A 19,782-nucleotide genomic window follows, 5' to 3' on the forward strand; every position below is an offset into this window, starting at 1 on the left:
AGTCGTCAGGGAAAAGAGAATTAAACAAAACAAATGGATAGAAAATAAACATTTTCTGCTGCTTGTGTGATGAAGGGGATTCCACACACGAGTGAGCCATCCCGATGACCACAGGGCGGGGATTTCATCCACGCATCTACTTACTGACACAGGTGGTGGCCGCACGGTGTTGGCGCTCGACACCTGAGCACAGGCGGTTTGCCCCCCACCGGGAGCCTGGCCGGGTAAAGGGGGTGGGGCTTGGCCTAGAGGTGGAGCCTGACTTGGGCCTTGACCAGGCTGGGGACCCTAAGTGTAAATGTATAAAAGGGAGAGCGCCCCCCCAAAGGAATATCAAGGAATTATGGGAAATCGATGGAGGTTGTCGGAGAAAGTGAGGAAGAATCCAGGGTGAAAGAAGCAGACCAAAAATCAAACAAGCTGTGGAAGAAACTTCTCTTAAATAAAAAAAAATCTACATTTTGAATCGCCTTGCACCTGAAAACCTTATCTAAAATGAAAACGATTAGTGGTCTGCTCACCTGTGTGAAGATGAGGGTCTCACAGGTGGGTCGGTCCAGGCTGATAACTAAACGGATTGAGTGGAAAAGTTCCTGGATGCTGCTCCGGAACTGTTCCTCCTCCATCCCACAGGTGGCACGGGAGTAAAGAATCCGAGACTGAATGATGAACTTGAACAGATACTCCAGAGCCTGTTGGCCGTTTTTCAGCTTTGTGTCATTAAACAATGGCATTTAAACCTACAGCATACGATATATTGTAATTATACAGTAGTACTTTGGTTTTCGGACGCCCCATTTTTCCATATGATTTGTTTTTAGCGCAAATGTTGTCACACTGCAAAAATTCAGTGTTCAAAAACAAGAAAAAAAAATACAAAAATGAGGGGTATTTTATTTGAACTAAGCAAAATTATCTGCCAATAGAACAAGAAAATCCAGCTTGTCAAGACTTTCCAAAACAAGTAAAATTAGCTAACCTCAATGAACCCAAAAATACCTTAAAATAAGTATATTCTCACTAATAACAAGTGCACTTTTTTTGGTAGAAAAAAAAATTAGACCTTTTTGCTCAATATGTTGAAAAATATTCTTAAATGAAGTAAATGCTAGTGCCATTATCTTGACATAATGATATGCGCTCGGCATCATGATTTTTTTTTTCATGCTTGAAGTAAGAAATTATTACTTTAAAAAAGCAGTTTTATACTTGTGAGTGTTGATGACACAGCTTTGCAACAATTGATATTCTAGTTTCAAGCATGTTTTACTCAATATAGGTCATAAAATCTCAGCAACAAGCTGTAATATCTTACTGAGATCATTTAGGACCAAACCCCTTAAAACAAGTAAAAGACTCTAACATAAAATCTGCTTAGTGAGAAGAATTATCTTATTAGACAGAAAATAAGCAAATATCACCCTTATTTGAGATATTTAATCTTACTTAGATTTCAGTTTTTGCAGTGCAGAATCTTTGTATACCATCTCGGTATTATACAGCCAAACATTGGGTGTGAGAAACTAGTCCGGAGGTCTTCAACAAGGAGTCTGCGACCCCTAGGGGGTCCACAGAGGTACTGCAGAGGGGTCCTGAAATGTTTGGAATATTTTTTTTTATATTTCACTCGCAATTTATCCACAAATGTAAATGTCTTTAAATACACATTAACATTGTTCTAACTCACTGTGGTGTCGTTTAGAAATAGCAGTGGCATGGCCATCTTACTAGGGCTCTGAATCTTTGGGTGATTCAATATCGATTCTTGGGGTCACGATTCGATTATCAATCAATGTTTCCGATTCAACACGATTCTCGATTCAAAAACGATATTTTTCCGATTCAAAACGATTCTCTATTCAATCAATACATAGGATTTCAGCAGGATCTACCCCAGTCTGCTGACATGCAAGCAGAGTAGTAGATTTTTGTAAAAAGCTTTTATAATTGTAAAGGACAATGTTTTATCAACTGATTGCAATAATGTAAATTTGTTTTAACTATTAAATGAACCAAAAATATGACTTATTTTATCTTTGTGAAAATATTGGACACAGTGTGTTGTCAAGCTTATGAGATGCGATGCAAGTGTAAGCCACTGTGACACTATTGTTCATTTTCTTTTTTTTTCTTTTTTTTAAATGTCTAATGATAATGTCAATGAGGGGTTTTTAATCACTGCTATGTTGAAATTGTAACTAATATTGATACTGTTGTTGATAATATTCATTTTTGGATTGTTCTGTATCGTGTTTGTGTGTCCTCTCAATTGCTCTGTTTATGGCTGTTCTGAGTGTTGCTGGGTCGGGTTTGGTTTTGGAATTGGATTGCATTGTTATGGTATTGCTGTGTACTGTTTTGTTGGATTTATTAATTAAAACATTTAAAAAATTAAATTAAAAAAATTTAAAACATTTAAAAAAATTAAAAATCGATTTTTGAAAAATGAGAATCGATACTGAATCGTACAATGTGAGAATGGCGATTTGAATTCGAATCGATTTTTTCCCACACCCCTACATCTTACTCACCGTATCTTGCAGGTTTTGAATAAAAACCTGAATAAATAATGATATTACTACTATCATGTTAGCATTTAATATAGCTGGCGATTAGCTTTCTAATTGCCAGCTATAGATTAGCGACGCAAGCTGCCATCTTACAATTAAGGTGCTAGTTGTCAGCTAGGGATTAGCTTGTCTGTTGCCAGCTAGCGATTATGGTGTTAGTTGTCCGATAGCCATTATCATGCCTGTTTCCAGCCGGTGATTACAGGCTCAAGCTGCCAGCTAACAATTAGGTCACTCCTTGTTAGCTAACGGTTAGCGTACCAATTGCCAGTTAGTATTTATTAATGTCTTAGTATTGCTCAACAACAAAGTACCTTTAGGACCAGTTTAATTTAAGAAAGCACTCCCAATTTTATACAGCATATTGTATATAAGTTTGGGGTCCCTCTACTCCATCAGTTCGGGGGTCCCTGGCTGGGAAAACATTCAAGACCCCTAGAGAATGAGTCTGTGGAATCGAACGCCAAAAAAAGTTTGCTTTTTTAAGCAAAAAATAAAAATGCTGGGGATTTTTTTCAGATTTTTCAAAAATTCCCTGGAGAGCATGGAAACCTGCGAAACAGGCTTGTCAGGATGAAATGGCCTCTGTGTTTTTTCCTGACCTAACGTATATATACATATAAATGTATTAATGTATGTAATTTGATTGATTGATTGATTGATTGTTTCGTGTTTCAGGTTTCCTACAATTCAGTCTTCATCAGCTCTTTTGGAATGAATTAATAATAATGAAAACCGAGGTACCACTGTAATGCACATATTTCAGATGAATACGACAAATGTTACCCTCATGACTTCCTGGATGTGATCCTGTCGGACCGCCTCAATAGAACGTTCCATAGACCACTTGAGACATCGGATTAGCTCCCTGGTACACAAGCAACATTGTCAATAACCAGATTTTCACAAAATGCGATCTTCATTTGCACAAAAAATATACATCGATTATTATTAGGCATAATAATTTTACAATAGAGTTTAAAGACTTCCAAAATATGTTCTTTAAATACTTGAATAGTTAAAAACAAAGTAACAGGAAAATATTATTGAGGAATAAAATCATACTACACACTAACACAGGGGTGTTAAAGTCATTTTAGCTCAGGGGCCACATGGAGGAAAATATATTCCCACGTGGGCCGAACGAGTAAAATCATGGCATGACAACTTAAAAATACAACTAGGACAAGTTCAGATTGTTTTCTTTGTTTTACTTCGGCCCAAAATAGAACAAGCAAATAATCCTCTTGACAAAACACTTCAAGTTAGTTAAATTCTGAGGGAACAGCCCGTGTAGGATTGAACAAAAAACAAAATAAAGCATATATAAAAATGATTCTATGTATTAACTACCTCATTTGTCATTTCCATTATTCATTGTCTTTCAATTTGCACAGAAGACAATACTTTTCACAGAACTATATCACTGTGCAATGTCTCATGCAGCATTTTAAGTGTTTCTTTTACTCCTGTTTGTGTTAAAGCCCCACTTTACCTTGTAGGTTGTGGTGCTTTGGAAAACAGGCTAGTATACATGTATGTAATACAAATATCCTCAAGGTTGCATAATCATTAAACAGTCCATTACTTACAATTAGTTGCCAGGTTTCGCATCAATGTTTTGCTTAAAGGCGGCCATGTTTTTCAACAAATCTTGTTAAAATCTTGCACACACGTGCTTGTCAGTCCCCCAAAAGGTATCTACCAGATTTGGCAGATACTCACTGGTTGAGCCTACACCCTAAAGCAGTGGTTCTTAACCTGGGTTCGATCAAACCCTAGTGGTTCGGTGAGTCGGGCTCAGGGGTTCGGCAGAGGTCAAGACACACCCGACTCATCGTGTAAATAAAAACTTCTCCCTATCGGCGTATTACGGATACGGCAACAGCAGAAGTCAGACTGACTTGCGGGTGTGTAATTTGTTGTGAGTTTATGCACTGTGTTGGTTTTGTTCTTTGAACAAGGTGATGTTCATGCACGGTTCATTTTGTGCACCAGTAATAAAACATGGTAACACTTTAGTATGGGGAACATATTCACCATTAATTAGTTGCTTATTAGCATGCAAATTAGTAACATATTGGCTCTTAACTAGTCATTATTAAGGACTTAGTAATGCCTTATTCGGCATGGCCTTATTATAACCCTAACCCTCTAACCCTGGCCCTAACCCTCTAACCCTAACCCTAACCAAATAACTTTAAATTAAGTCTTTGTTACTTAGAATATGTTCCCCATACTAAAGTGTTACCAAAAACATATAACTTTGTCTTGAATTTGAAAAAAAAAAACATTTTATTTTTCACTAAAGAAGGGTTCGGTGAATGCGCATATGAAACTGGTGGGGTTCGGTATCTCCAACAAGGTTAAGAACCACTGCCCTAAAGGTACATTCGTTATTTTATACAGTCTGTTGATTCGTGTGAATAATTTTTACTTATAGGTCAAACTCTGGGGCTGCCATGTAACTAATTGCTTGCCTAACAGAATTGCTATTGCGACATCCAGTGGACACATTTAGAACAGCAGTTTCTTAAATTTAAAAATGCAGCTAAATTTTACACTTAGCAAACTCATCTTGCGGGCCGCATGTTTGACATTCTTGCTCTAACATATACAAAATTAGGTAGCAATTACACAACATGCGGAATGATCAACATTTTTACAAACACACACACATACTTGTAAGCCAAAGCGCCAGCAAAGTGTTTGTGGATGTACGTGTCCATGACGGGTCTGAAGTGGAAGTATTTGCTGTCCCTGAGCAGGTTGATGATGAAAACCTGATGAAGAAATGCATTATGGGTCAAATAGTTGAATTCTGGGATCAGCATTCCAATGGCCAATAAAAATTAATAGTTACAGTATGAAAATGTTCTTCTCATAATTTCAGAGACTTGAAAAAACCAGACGGTGAGTGTGTCTGTGTCAGGTCACATGATTATTTGGTCTCCATTCTATGCTAATGAGCGTCTCAGTGACACTAATTACTTGTCAGTCAGTTTTTATTTCTGCTAGCTGGTCTGTAATACAGTATAGAACATTTTAAGTCATTCAGAGACAAATTATTGTCTTGCTTTATGTAACGACACAACTTACCAGACTCTGGAAGACAAGCGGTCCATATTTGTCTGTGTTGTCATCCAGAATGGAGAACAATGTGTCCAGAATATCTTGAAGAAACTTAAACACACACACATATTTCTATGCTTATTTACATTTGTTTAAGAACAGTAAGTCAGTTACTTGCCAGGATAAAATTTTTTACATTTGTCAGGTCGTGTTGGGAAATGTTGTTGGCATATTAACAAAGTGTTAAGTAAATTAAATCCTTTACATGCACACAACATTAATTATATTCAACTATACAAACTTTTGAAACTTGTAAACACCTTTTTTCAATTGACGATTCAGAATAAAGGTCATTCCGAATATTAGGCCATGTAATCAAGTTTATCAGAGAATGCGCTCGAGCGGGACATTACATGTTTTTTGCGCATCACAAAGAAATGTGGTATTTTGTCAAATGGAGGCAGTAAAGGTTTACAATTCTGGGGTGAAGAGAAAACAAATGTATGCTTAGATATTCTGAAGAGATTTCACTGTTATGAGTTGCTTAAATAGGCACAAGTATGGGAACAATCAGTGCCGCCATTCCCTATACGCAGATCACACGCTGTGCATGTATAAACACATAAAATGTCAATTAATGGATGACAGGGCGCTTCATATGAAAGTCTACCGCAAAAGTATTCCTCACCCCAATTGTCATTGTCCCCTATGGCGCATAGTGTTGGTGCTGGAATCAAATCTTGGCTGGGGATGTGCATTAAAAATGTTTTATCACTGAACAGTTTATTTCCCATGAATTCATTTTAGTACAAAACATGCATCTAATTAAAATTAAATTTTAATTTAAAAAGTATCAAAAATCATTTTACATGAATAAAACAGTGTGAACATGTTTTGCCCCGATTTAGGCAGGTGCGGCCTGTGGAAGAGTATTACAGTATATGTGAGAAACTTAAAAGAAACCACTTTTATCTGTAGTTGTTTTTATAATATTCATACAAAAAATTATTTTGATTAGCATACAACGCTAAAAATGAGGCAACAAAAATTACATTTTGTCTTTGGGATTCAACGTTTTGTTTTGACGTTAAGAAATTAACAATATTCGGATTATGTTGATTAAGATGTAAGTGGACACACAGTGGTACCTCAATTTAAGAGTGCCCGAACTTAAGAGTGTTTTGAGATACAAGCTGTCTCTTAACAAATTGTTATGCTTTAATTTGCAAGCAAACACTTGAATCACAAGCATCCCTGCCATTAGTTGTCCAAGCAAATGCCACAGATCCGTGCATTAGCTTATATCTAGAGCTTGTCATAACTTTGTTTTCCAACCATGGTAAGGAAGAAGGTGAGTGTGAAGGACTGTGCTTATAAGAAGTGGATGATCTTCATTGAATTAAAGAAATAAATAATCAAAAACATGACCGACTTGGTGAAGCAATTTGAGCGTATCACTGCTAGTCTGCACCATCCTGAAGCAAAATGAGTTGATGACACCAGCCAAGAATGTTAAAATCTATCTAAATGAAAATATGGAAAAGCTGCTATGATGGTGTGTTTGACGGACAAGCAACTGGAAGTAGATATTGTAGAAGTCCTCTGTCCATGTTAAATGTCATACATTACTACATTTCTTCATAAAACTACTGTAGCGGTAAGTCGTACATTCTATTGTATTCTTTTTTTATCACAATATTTCTTATCTTTTTTATTTATTTTTAAAGCATGTTACATGTTAAAATGGTGCAGTTTTTGTGTGGCCAAGCACCAATTTATCCATCCATCCATCCATTTTCTACTGTGGGGGGGTGCTGGAGCCTATCTCAGCTGCACACGGGTGTAAGGCGGGGTACACCCTGGACAAGTCGCCACCTCATCGCAGGGCCAACATTAATGAACAATGTATTTCCCATGAATTAGTTTTTAGTCCAAATCATGCATCTAATTAAATTCAGTAATATAGAAGTTGTTTTACACAAAAGGAAAATGTGTAAGTTAAATAAATTCCAAATACATTTTATCTTAGGGCCCAATTTAGACAGGGCCTTGTAAGCTTTCTGATCCATCATTATACAACATTAAGATTATATACAATGGAAAAATAAAGCAAAAAGATCAAATATTAGATTTAACCAATATTCCATTTTAAGTCATAAAAATGTTTTTTAAAAAAAGGTAACATATTATATTTTTTCACTGCTTAGATCTCTAAATGAATTTCAGATCTATGAGTCAATATAAAGTGTATTTATTTTTAAGTGTTATGCTTAAGAATGAGTTGGATTTTTTTTTAACTGACATTGCTCAAAAAATAATGAATCAAAATTAATGTTCTTATGAGATATTGACCTATTTAAGGCTCCAATTTCTTCAAATCGAATATTTCACTTTGAAATATTTTTGGGTGAAATATTACGTATTTTGTGTTTTTGCCATGTCTAATTGATTTAAATTCATTCCAATAGGAAACATTTATTTGAGATACAAGCGTTTTGAGTTAAGAACTTTGTCACATAACCAATTAAAAGTAAGTTGAGCTACTACTGTATTCCTATTGCTTGTGGATGGAAGTGCGTATATATTCATATCACTATTAATATTGTGTGCATGTAAAAGTACAATAGTACTCTTTCAGGGTAAGGCAAATAAAAGTTGTCATGAATTTGAAAGATTTTTTTCACCTTGACTATTTCCTCCCCACTGATGTGTCGTAGTCGGCCAAGGATGTCTGTGACTCGATCCGGGTGTGCTTTCCATTTCAGCAGAGCCAGCAGGTCCACTAGAAAACCAGAGACACATTATTGTCTCCACAAAGAGGGTTTCAATCTTGAATACCGAACGCAGAGACCGAGATCTTCTTTACCGTTCTGGGTGAGCTTGGTGGACGAGAGCTGTGTGGAGATCCAGAAGGTCTCCCTGCTGCTGCGCTGGAAGAGGAGGCTGGTCGCCACGCCAGGACCGACGTTTATGTGGTCTTTGCAGCAGGGCAGGGCCAAATAGTGGGCGGGGTTATTGAAGGTTGTGTTCTCGTCACACTGAGGTCACATGTGAATGGTCTTAAATGGTTGCCACAAAGAAAGTAATTGCAAATAGAGGGCCAATGAAATGAGGAGGATGGTTCACACTAGGGTTGTACGGTATACCGGTATTAGTATAGTACCGCGATACTAATTAATCATATTCGGTACTATACTGCCTCTGAAAAGTACCGGTCCCCTCCCCGCGCCCCCGTCGTCATTATTGTTGTCAGCTAATACTCAAATATTGTTCAAATCAGTAACCGGTAGTAAAACTCCTGCTTTTCTCATGGCCCAAATAGTTTACAGTAGCACTATATTAATCATAATACCAGGGCGTCTAGTGAGGGGCATTTTGTACTCCCTCGTCCCAGGAAGAATGCTTTGCGGAAATCTTTTATCTATAGATCTGTTTCGCTCTGGAATAACCTGCCTCAAATTCTCATCGGCATTGAAAGTAAACAGGTTTTTAAAAGGAAAGTAATATTTTATCTGAGTCTTTAAATTAGTTTGCTTGTTGATGATTTTTGTTTGGTTTTGTATTGTGTTGTTATATTTATATGGTAATTATTATTCTGTGACTGTAAATTGTTTGCTTGTTTTCTTATTGATGCTTTTATTTTTTTCTGAATTGTGTAGTTATAATTATATGCTTTTACTTGTAATTGTATTGAGTTTGTGGACCCTAGCAAGACTAGTGGGTTGTTGTGGCAACCAGCTAATGGGGATCCTTAATAAAAATCAAAAATCAAATCAAATTATGTAGTGTCATTGCTGGTTTATGAGCAGACGAGCATGTTCTGCAGTGCACAATCACGGACTACTTGCAAACAGACAACTTGTGTAGACAGAAAAGGGAGAACGGACACATTTTGGCTTAAAAACTAACGATAAAGGTGAAGCTATAACACTGCTATATTCACTACCGTGAATTGATTTACGTGGACCCAGACTTAAACAAGTTGAAAAACTTACTCAGGTGTTACCATTTAGTGGTCAATTGTACGGAATATGTACTGTAATGTGCAATCTACTAATAAAAGTTTCAATCAATCAATCAAAAAACGGCCACCGGAAGAGGTGCTTTAAGACATGGCTAGCGAGCTAGCGGCTAAAGTCCAGCCGCTGTCGGCAGTGATTCAGCTACTTCTAAATCACTAATCCTCGCCTCCATGGCGACAAATAAAGTATGTTTCTTACAAGTATCATCCCTGCAGGACGAGGAATAGCTAAACATGCTTCACTACACACCGTAGCACCGGCGTCACAATGTAAACAAACGCCATTGGTGGATCTACACCTGACATCCACTGTAATGATACCAAGTGCAGGAGCATATCTAGATGATTTTACTATGATTACGTTGAAATTTTTTGGCATCACGACATCTTTTTTCGTTTTTTTTTTTCAATTTATATTATGTTTATAAACTCAGGAAATACGTCCCTGGACCATACTTGCCAACCTTGAGACCTCCGAATTCAGGAGAGGGGGGGGGGGGGGGATTTGAGATGGGGGGGGGGGGGGTTGGTGGTAGCGGGGGTGTATATTGTAGCTTCCCGGAAGAGTTAGTGCTGCAAGGGGTTCTGGGTATTTGTTCTGTTGTGTTTATGTTGTGTTACGGTGCGGATGTTCTCCCAAAATGTTTTTGTCATTCTTGTTTGGTGTGGGTTCACAGTGCGGCGCATATTTGTAACAGTGTTAAAGTTGTTTATACGGCTACCCTCAGTGTGACCTGTATGGCTGTTGATCAAGTATGCCTTGCATTCACTTAAGTGTGTGTGAAAGCCGCATATATTATGTGACTGGGCCGGCTCGCTGTTTATATGGAGGAAAAGTGGACGTGACGACAGTTTGTAGAGGACGCTAAAGGCAGTGCCTTTAAGGCACGCCCCCAATATTGTTGTCCGGATGGAAATCGGGAGAAATTCGGGAGAATGGTTGCCCCGGGAGATTTTCGGGAGGGGCACTGAAATTCGGGAGTCTCCCGGGAAAAGGGAATATGCTCTGGACACATGAGGACTTTGAATATGACCAATGTAGGACCCTGTAACTACTTGGTATCGGATTGATACCCAAATGTGTGGTATCATCCAAAACTAATGTAAAGCATCCAAACAACAGAAGAATAAGTGATTATTACATTTTAACAGAAGTGTAGATAGAACATGTTAAAAGAGAAAGTAAGCAGATATTAACAGTAAATAAACAAGTAGATTAATAATTTATTTTCTACCACTTGTCCTTAATAATTTTGACAAAATAATAGAATGATAAATGACACAATATGTTACTGCATACGTCAGCAGACAAATTAGGAGCCTTTGTTTGTTTACTTACTACTAAAAGACAAGTTATCTAGTATGTTCACTCTTTTATTTAAGGACAAACTTGCAATAAGAAACATATGTTTAATATACGCTAAGATTTTTTGTTAAAATAAAGCCGATAATGCAATTTTTTGTGGTCCCTTTTATTAAGAAAAGTATCGAAAAAGTACAGAAAAGTATCAAAATAATAATAATAAGTAACGGTACCGGTAGCAAAATATTGGTATCGGGACAACACTAGTTCACACAAGACAAAATGTCGCCAAAGAACATTGTCACAATAATAAAGGGGCAAACAATCTGACCTTGTAGACGAAGAGTTCATGGCTTTGATCGGAGAGCGTGGTGCCATCGTCCCTCATGAGTGGTGTGAAGGAAAAGCCAAACAGTTTCTTATCCCCTTTGTCCTTAGCTTCAGGGAAACAAAGAGAAGACAAGCTGACAATCAAGACCATGTCTTAATTTTGTCTCCGCACGTTCATCCTTACTGGAACAATGTCTGAACTCGAAGCGGAGGTGGGACCCTCGGAATCGGTCGATGGGAATCGGCAGTTTGATGGCCTCGCTCCACCGAGGGCTGTTGTTGTGGTAGAGCACAAAAGAGCGATGCTCCGCAACGTTGGGCTCGCCACAGCCCAGACTAATGCAGTCCTGTGCCAGAAGGCGAAAATACAGAGTCAACAACCGGAAAGTTTTCCACGACACCAAACCCTGAAACGCAAACTCGTCAATGTTGTTTATGTGGTGAGAAGTGCCGGGATCTCGACATTGCAGAGACCATGGCAGAACAAAGGAGGGCATTTTCTCTAGGTCCACAGTCGGTTTCTCAAAAAGAATGAAAATTCTTTAATGTCCAAATTGTGGACATAGAAAGACCGCTGGTTTGAAAAAGGTGCAAAATGAAGCAACAACACTGTAAAAAAAAATCCTATTTTTATGGTTAATTTACTCTAAATTTATACTGTAATGTTTCTATTTTTTTTAAATAGTTTATAAAACTGTAGAATTGAAGACATTATCTGTAAATAAACAATCCGCCTGTTATTTTAAGTAATATGCCAGTAATGACAAACTATGTATATTTCAAATTTTTTTACAGAAAAATACCAAATTAATTATACACAGCATTTTATATTTTCTTAAATTACTTTCAAATTAATGTAAAATTACAGTGATTATCTTTCATTAAATATGTAGCTTGTTATATAAAAGTCTATGTCCATACTAACAATCTAACTAGAATAAAGGTATTTTTCTGCAGAACTGTTTGCATCGTCACTTTATTAAAGGTGGTTGATCTTAACAATTCAGAAAAAAATCTGTAAAATGATGGTATTTTTCTGTGGAACTGCCAGCATTGTCACTTCATTAAAGGTGTTTCATCGTAATAATTTGGAAAAACTCTGTAGAATAAAGGTATTTTTCTGCAGAACTGTTGGCACATCGTCACTTTATTAAAGGTGGTTGATCTTAATAATTTAGTAAAAATATGTAAAATTACGATATTTTTCCGCAAAACGTTTCATGAAAATTTCTGTAAATATAATGTTTTTGATCATTATTTGGTTTACAATGTTTTACTTTAATTTTATGGTTTTCGTTTGGCAGCCATAGCTGCCAGTAGATGACCGTTTTTTTACAGAATTTTTTTTTACAGTGTAGAATATGGGTTATGGGTTATACTTGTATAGCGCTTTTCTACCTTCAAGGTACTCAAAGCGCTTTGACAGTATTTCCACATTCACCCATTCCACACACATTCACACACTGATGGCGGGAGCTGCCATGCAAGGCGCTAACCAGCAGTCATCAGGAGCAAGGGTGAAGTGTCTTGCCCAAGGACACAACGGACGTGACTAGGATGGTAGAAGGTGGGGATTGAACCCCAGTAACCAGCAACACTCCGATTGCTGGCACAGCCACTCTACCAACTTCGCCACGCCGTCCATAGAATATAACATAATAGAATAGAATAGAGTTTTATTGTCATTATTACAGTGAACAGATTCAAAGAACAACGAAATTGGAGCAGATCCCCTAAGGTGCATACACAATAATTTAGTAATATAAATAGTAAAAAAAACTACTACTAACTACAGTGGAACCGCGATTTACGAATGCCTCTTTTTCGGTTTACGAACCTTTACATCGCGCCAAATATGCCTCTGTGTATAATACAATACATAAACAACCCTATTGTAATTACCTCCATGGGACATACCCATCAGAGACAGACTACGTAGGGCAGGGGTGTCCAAAGTACGGCCCGGGGCCATTTGTGGCCCGCAGCTAATTGTTTACCGGCCCGCCACACATTCTGCAAAAATTGCAAAATTGATAATATTGCAAAAATTTAAAAAAACATTTAAAAAAAAGTGGAATGAGGTGAAATCTAACAAGAAAAAGTTGCAATGTTGACACAAAGCTGCCATGCAGGCTGTTTTTTTTCTTTTGTCTTTGTTTATTTTTCTTTTTTTTGTCATTGCTAAAAAAAAAAAAAGACTAAAATTCTATGCTATAATGAATTATTACTTAAAAAATATCACTTTAAAATGTTTTATGTGGAAAACATATTGCATATATTGTCCATCCATCTTCAACCGAAGATGGATGGACAATATATGGACAATATATGCAATATATTGTGTGGTTGCCATATAAAAACATCAAAGTTTTGTTTGACAAAAGAGCATAAAACAAACAAAATAATAGTTCAAACGTAAAATCGACAGATATATCTGAAGTTGATCTCGTAATTTAAGTGTTAAAAGTAAAAAAAAACGAATAAAAATGTATCACTTTATGAGTGGGGGACCTTTTGGATCCCAAATATATTTAGTAGGATTTTATTTAACTTTTCACTGTGATTACTCAAAAATATTAAAGAATTAAAATCAACGGTGTCCTGCATGATTGATCTTTTAAGGCTCTAATACTAAATACTGCATATTTCAGTTTTACTATAAAAAACAAAGTTGTCTTTGACAGAAAAGGCATAAAACCTTTTTTTTTTAAACTTTATATCAACCTGAAGTTGATATAGAGATTTACTGTAAGCGTTAAATAAAAAATAATAATAATTTGTCTTATTAATAACATTTTAAAGACTGAGACCCTTTATGGTCCCCGGGAGCCCTAAAGGTTAAAAAAAAAGAATCCATATATTTTGTTAAAGGCCTACTGAAATTTTTTTTATTTAAACGGGGATAGCAGATCTATTCTATGTGTCATACTTGATCATTTCGCGATATTGCCATATTTTTGCTGAAAGGATTTAGTATAGAACAACGACGATAAAGATCGCAACTTTTGGTATCTGATAAAAAAAGGCTTGCCCCTACCGGAAGTAGCGTGACGTAGTCAATTGAACATATACGCAAAGTTCCCTATTGTTTACAATGATGGCCGCCAGAAGTGAGAGAGATTCGGACCGAGAAAGCGACGATTTCCCCATTAATTTGAGCGAGGATGAAAGATTTGTGGATGAGTAAAGTGCAAGTGAAGGACTAGTGGGGAATGTAAGCGATTCAGATAGGGAAGATGCTGTGAGAGCCGGGGGTGACCTGATATTCAGCTGGGAATGACTACAACAGTAAATAAACACAAGACATATATATACTCTATTAGCCACAAGACAACCAGGTTTATATTTAATATGCCACAAATTAATCCCGCATAACAAACACCTAGGTGTTTGTTATGCTAGCTCCTAGCTCCTAGCTACTAGCTCCAGCTAGTTATAGCAAGCGATCAAATGTTTGGAAGCGTACTCACGGTATCGCGTCTGCGTCTGTTAACAAAGTCAAAGTCCTCCTGGTAAGAGTCTCTGTTGTCCGAGTTCTTCGATCTTGACTGCATCTTTCGGGAATGTAAACAATGAAACACCGACTGTGTTGTGTTGCTGACTTCCCTCGCAAAATACTCCGCTTCGCACAGACTTTCTTCTTTGCTTGCTCAGCTTCTTTCTCCATAATGCAATAAACAAATTGCAACAGATTCACCAACACAGATGTCCAGAATACTGTGGAATTATGAAATGAAAACAGAGCTATTTCGTATTGGCTTCAATGGGGAAGCCATACCTCTGTTAAACTGGCTACGTCACGCGCATACGTCATCCTCCAAAGGCGTTTTGAACCGGAAGTTCCCCGGGAAATTAAAAATTGCACTTTATAAGTTAACCCGGCCGTATTGGCATGTGTTGCAATGTTAAGATTTCATCATTGTTATATAAACTATCAGACTGCGTGGTCGGTAGTAGTGGGTTTCAGTAGGCCTTTAAGGTTTGAAAATGAAAAATATCAAAATGGCCCCCGCATGCTTAAATTTTTCCGTGTGCGGCCCTCAGTGGAAAAAGTTTGGACACCCCCGACGTAGGGAGACTCAACACCTGAAGTTCTACAACTGAAAAAACCTTTCAGATGAAAGGTGAAAGGTCGCACCTAAGAATATACACAGACATCGAGGAAGTTTGTTTTATCGCATTACTCCTTTTCTCACATGCTTTTCCCACTACACAAAAACAAAAAGTGGGTGTTTACCTCTGCTAATCATCTTCATTTAAGCATGAAAATTAGATTGCACAACAACATATTTTTCCGTTGTCACCTTCACAAGCTCTCCGTCAGCGCTCAGCACAAAAACGCCAACTTCAATGTTCTTCTGAACGCTTTTTCCTCCTCTTTCAAAGTCGCCCCGCTCCAGCGTCAAGTACAAGTCGTTCCGCACGTCCCCTGCGAGCGCAGACCGACAAAGCTTTCAGTCGCCAAAGTGCTGTGAGACGTCGGCGAGACGCACGCGCTCACCAGGCATAATGACATCAGGGAAGCCCAGCTTGCGTGTCATGGCCATGCCTCCGCTCAGCATGGCTTTGTTTTCTCGGCGGAGATTCTCCAAGTCGCCTCGTAACAGCTGTAACGAGATGATGAGGCCTGCAAAAACGCACACGAGATGAAGAATGACGAGATTCTTTGAAAGTCATTTGTCAGTACACATTCAAGGCCTTACAGACAGTTGGAAATGATACAACTCTAACACACACAACACTTCGCTACAGCAATAGCTTAGCGGCACTAAAATGACACAAAATTAAGGTGTGGTTACCGCAGAGTCAGATTGGGATGGGTACCTTTCACTTTTGAATCGATCAATCCTGGTACCTGGCAACAGGTATAGGTACTCAACAACACCAATGTTTGGTACTTTGTTCATGTTAAAGTTAAAGTACCAATGATTGTCACACACACACTAGGTGTGGCGAAATTATTCTTTGCATTGGACCTATCACCCTTGATCACCCCCTGGGAGGTGAGGGGAGTAGTGGGCAGCAGCGGTGGCCGTGCCCGGGAATCATTTTTGGTGATTTAACCTCCAATTCCAACCCTTGATGCTGAGTGCCAAGCAGGGAGGTAATGGGTACCATTTTTATAGTCTTTGGTATGACTCGGCCGGGGTTTGAACTCACAACCTACTGATCTCAGGGCGGACACTCTAACCACTAGGCCACTGAGTAGGTGGTGACAATGAATGCTAATTTGTTTATTGATAAAATCTGTCTTTTTTTATTTATTTCCTACACCTCTGAGTCTCATTTGCAAGTATGCACTAATTTCAGTTTGTCATAAGTGTGTTGCCCTAGTGTAACGGGGTCAATTATGTCATGTAAAATAATGTATTTTATATGTTGTATTATTGTTATAATTACACAAAATGTGTAAGTTACATGAAAATACCTGAAGGTTGTTCAATGTTTTGTCAATGTGGAACCATTGTCTCGTTGTCCCTCCTACTTGAAAAGTCTAACAGATTACTCTTCATTCACAATTGAAGTTAAAACATGGCTTTGGAGCAATCAAAGCTGCTCACACGGTCACTGAGGTGGGCACTATGTTTGACATGTCAACTTTATGTGTATTATATTTATGCATGAGAACATTTTGTTGTAAGCTGTGAGGTGCACGTGTTAAAATCATGTTTTTTTTTTACAAATGATGACAGATGTGAACAAGAGCATGTATTTTCTGTGTTATGTAAATGAGGTATGGTTGTATTGTATAATTATGTGTCAATGAAAGGGCATTTTATGACTTTTCTTAATTTGATTACATGCTATAGTATAATTTTAATGTTATAATTTTATTGCATGATTTTTGTATCTCTTTAATTCAGGTAGCCAGGGACTGCAGATGGAAATGAGCTATTTAGCTATAATCTGGTACAGAACATATCTGTCTTTGAGCTTAATGTCTCTGTGCATTGTCCCTTCAAATAAAGACTAAACTAAAAAACTAAACTAACTACTGCAATAATTGTTGTGACACCTGCCTCTTTATATGCGTTGAACACGCCTTTCTACTTCCCTTTTGTCCCTGATAACGGTAGAGGTAGGCGTTGTGGAGAATGCATATATGTTAAGAGTTATTTCTATGTTTAAAGCAGCTAGTGTTTTTCCATTTGTACTCTTTCTATTTTTTTAATTTTATGTCCGCAAGTAAACTGTGTGTGTTACCTTGAAAGCTTGCACTGTAGGAGTTGGAGTACTCCCTTATGTCTTATCTGTAGTAGAACAATGAGGCTGTATTCCTTTCTGGACAGGTGGGGGCTTTCATTGTGTGCAAGAAGTTGGCTCTTCCGTTTGAATGGGAAACCAATTCGAGAAGCCGATATGAATGTATTGATGTGGGCTTGTCTCCTGAAGTTTCAGTAAAACTTGTTAATAGTCCTATTCTGTCTTGATGGTCCTTCTTACTCTGCATATGTCATCTGAAAGAACTTGGGATTGACCAGTGACTTTAATTCCCTGGGAGGGAGGACTGGTCAGACGCAACAGCGTCCATGCGACGACATAAAAGTGCATTTATTGTTTCGTTAAGAACTTAAAGTTTACCATTTCTTGTTTTGTACTATTATATTTGTATAGGGGCTCGACGATGGCAGAAAAATATTGACAAATTTTGTGTTTCCTATATTGTTGGGTATGTTTTTATTTCACTGTGTTGTTGTAGTAGAATTTCTGACCTTTGACCTATATTGCATGTCTATCAAGAATGTACGCTCATTTAATTTCTCTTCTATTCTGTGCCAGTGGGACAAAGGTGAATATGGAGTTGTGCCAACCTGTTTACAGAATGTTTAGAATTTCCAAATATGACTAAGAGATACAAGGTTGTTTTGGAACAGACAAAACCAAAACAAAACAATCATGACGCATTAGATAACAAACAATGACGCACAAGAGACATATAAAAAATGGCAGAAGACCGGAACTCGAGAGTGATTTTGGCTTGTGTGTGTCTTGTTTACTCCGGAGTAACATGTGGTCTGTCTGCACGGCCAACTTAATTCAACCTGCACTTCTGATAATGGGTAAATAAATTTGTTGTACTAAACTACTTTTGTTGCCTGTTTAAGCTTCGGACAATCCACTACACAAATTGGCATCACGAACAGGATGGTTTAGAAGTTACAGGTCGACAGCCGCTCCCGCTCTCTCTGTCAGGCAGACAGTGTGTTGCACGCGCGCATCACAAGGTAAGCGTTTTGCTTAAAGTGTAAACATTTTCTGCCTGGAGAGAGCCGGATCGATAAGACTAATTGCTGAATCTATTTTTGATAAAAGATAGGTTTAGTCAGGTTCTCCAAAAACAACCTGGACTGGGGTAAATTATGGTTGGATTGAGTTGTTTTATATGTGATCATTTGTCTGTGTGTTTGTTGAAAACTTGTGATTTCTTGTTTTTAACATAAGGGGATTGTTGATAGAATTTTGGTGGTTTGGAGTGTTTTTAAAGCATAGACGATGTGAGACGAAAAATTTCTTTTAACCTCTTCATCCTCTGTCGTTGCTGGCAGAGGATGCTTCTTGCTGCAAGTGCATCAGATTAGTCAGAGTTGGATACAGCTAAATTATAGGCAAGATTTGCTAACTGGTGTGACATTTGGCCCATATAAATTGATGACGTCTATGAAGGTGCGACATATCTGTTTATGTGGAAACTGCAGCGGTGGGAAAAGCCTCTTATAGGTGACCGCTCATTGACTCCGGTAAAGGAGATCAACTGAGCGGATAGCTGTCACGACGAATTTGGAAATTTGCTGCAAATAGACAGGTATTGATCGGGCTGCATATGGTAGAGCTTTGGTGAAACTTGGTGAAACTGTATGGACTGACCAGACACGAGTCTGTAGGATTGCGGGGTGATTCCCCGTGGTCCTACTGGGCGTTAGGCCAGGTTTTTTCCGTGATGGTCAGGGATAACGCAGGTGCTGCTCCAATGAAACGGGTTAATCGCCGTTTTATGAGCAATGATGGAACCTGGTTTTTGTGATATGAGACGGCCGATTCCACAAAAGCATGCGTGCATTAGTTGTTTATATTTGTCCGGACAATTGGGTGGTATGGTAATTTAACAATGTGTGTGTATAATGATGAATGCTGAAATGTGTGTGTATTGAGTGAGTCAGTTTATGTTGGTACATTTAGATATATGCGTAATTTAATAACTTTTGTGTAGCACCTGGTTTCTTATCTGGTTTAATTCCCCCCCCCCCCCCCCCTTCCTTTTCCTCACCTCCCAACCTCCCTTCACGCTTTTTCTCACAGCCCCGCTATCTGTAAAAGTTGGGAAATTGTCTAAAATGTGTGTGCGTGTGAGAAAGTAGACAAAGTTATGTACAGAAAACACATGAGTGAATGATCCATCCATATAATTATTTTCTTCCGCTTATCAAGAGGTTGGATCGTGGAGGCAGCAGCCTAAGCAGGGAAGCTACCCCTCTTTGGCGCTGCGA

The 19,782-nt window shown here is 38.0% G+C and overlaps 1 protein-coding gene across 7 annotated transcripts in view; it reads right to left on the minus strand.

Annotated features, from left to right (window-relative positions):
* The window catches only part of LOC133650217 (dedicator of cytokinesis protein 3-like), a 92,878-nt gene that overhangs the window by 37,678 nt on the left and 35,418 nt on the right, over positions 1-19,782 (minus strand). For 4 of the 7 annotated variants that reach the window (XM_062047222.1, XM_062047218.1, XM_062047200.1 and 1 more), the window contains exons 14-24: positions 15,798-15,923; positions 15,601-15,725; positions 11,481-11,643; positions 11,298-11,404; positions 8,509-8,680; positions 8,327-8,424; positions 5,670-5,753; positions 5,253-5,353; positions 3,357-3,438; positions 522-692; positions 145-288 (exon numbers count right to left, since the gene is read on the minus strand). In XM_062047222.1, coding sequence (XP_061903206.1) covers positions 145-288; positions 522-692; positions 3,357-3,438; positions 5,253-5,353; positions 5,670-5,753; positions 8,327-8,424; positions 8,509-8,680; positions 11,298-11,404; positions 11,481-11,643; positions 15,601-15,725; positions 15,798-15,923 — 1,373 coding nt within the window. The remainder of the gene's footprint in view (positions 1-144; positions 289-521; positions 693-3,356; positions 3,439-5,252; positions 5,354-5,669; positions 5,754-8,326; positions 8,425-8,508; positions 8,681-11,297; positions 11,405-11,480; positions 11,644-15,600; positions 15,726-15,797; positions 15,924-19,782) is intronic. The other 3 variants (XM_062047241.1, XM_062047232.1, XM_062047210.1) reach the window with 2 other exon arrangements.

The sequence above is a fragment of the Entelurus aequoreus genome, linkage group LG01, assembly GCF_033978785.1.
Source record: "Entelurus aequoreus isolate RoL-2023_Sb linkage group LG01, RoL_Eaeq_v1.1, whole genome shotgun sequence".
NCBI lineage: Eukaryota > Metazoa > Chordata > Actinopteri > Syngnathiformes > Syngnathidae > Entelurus > Entelurus aequoreus.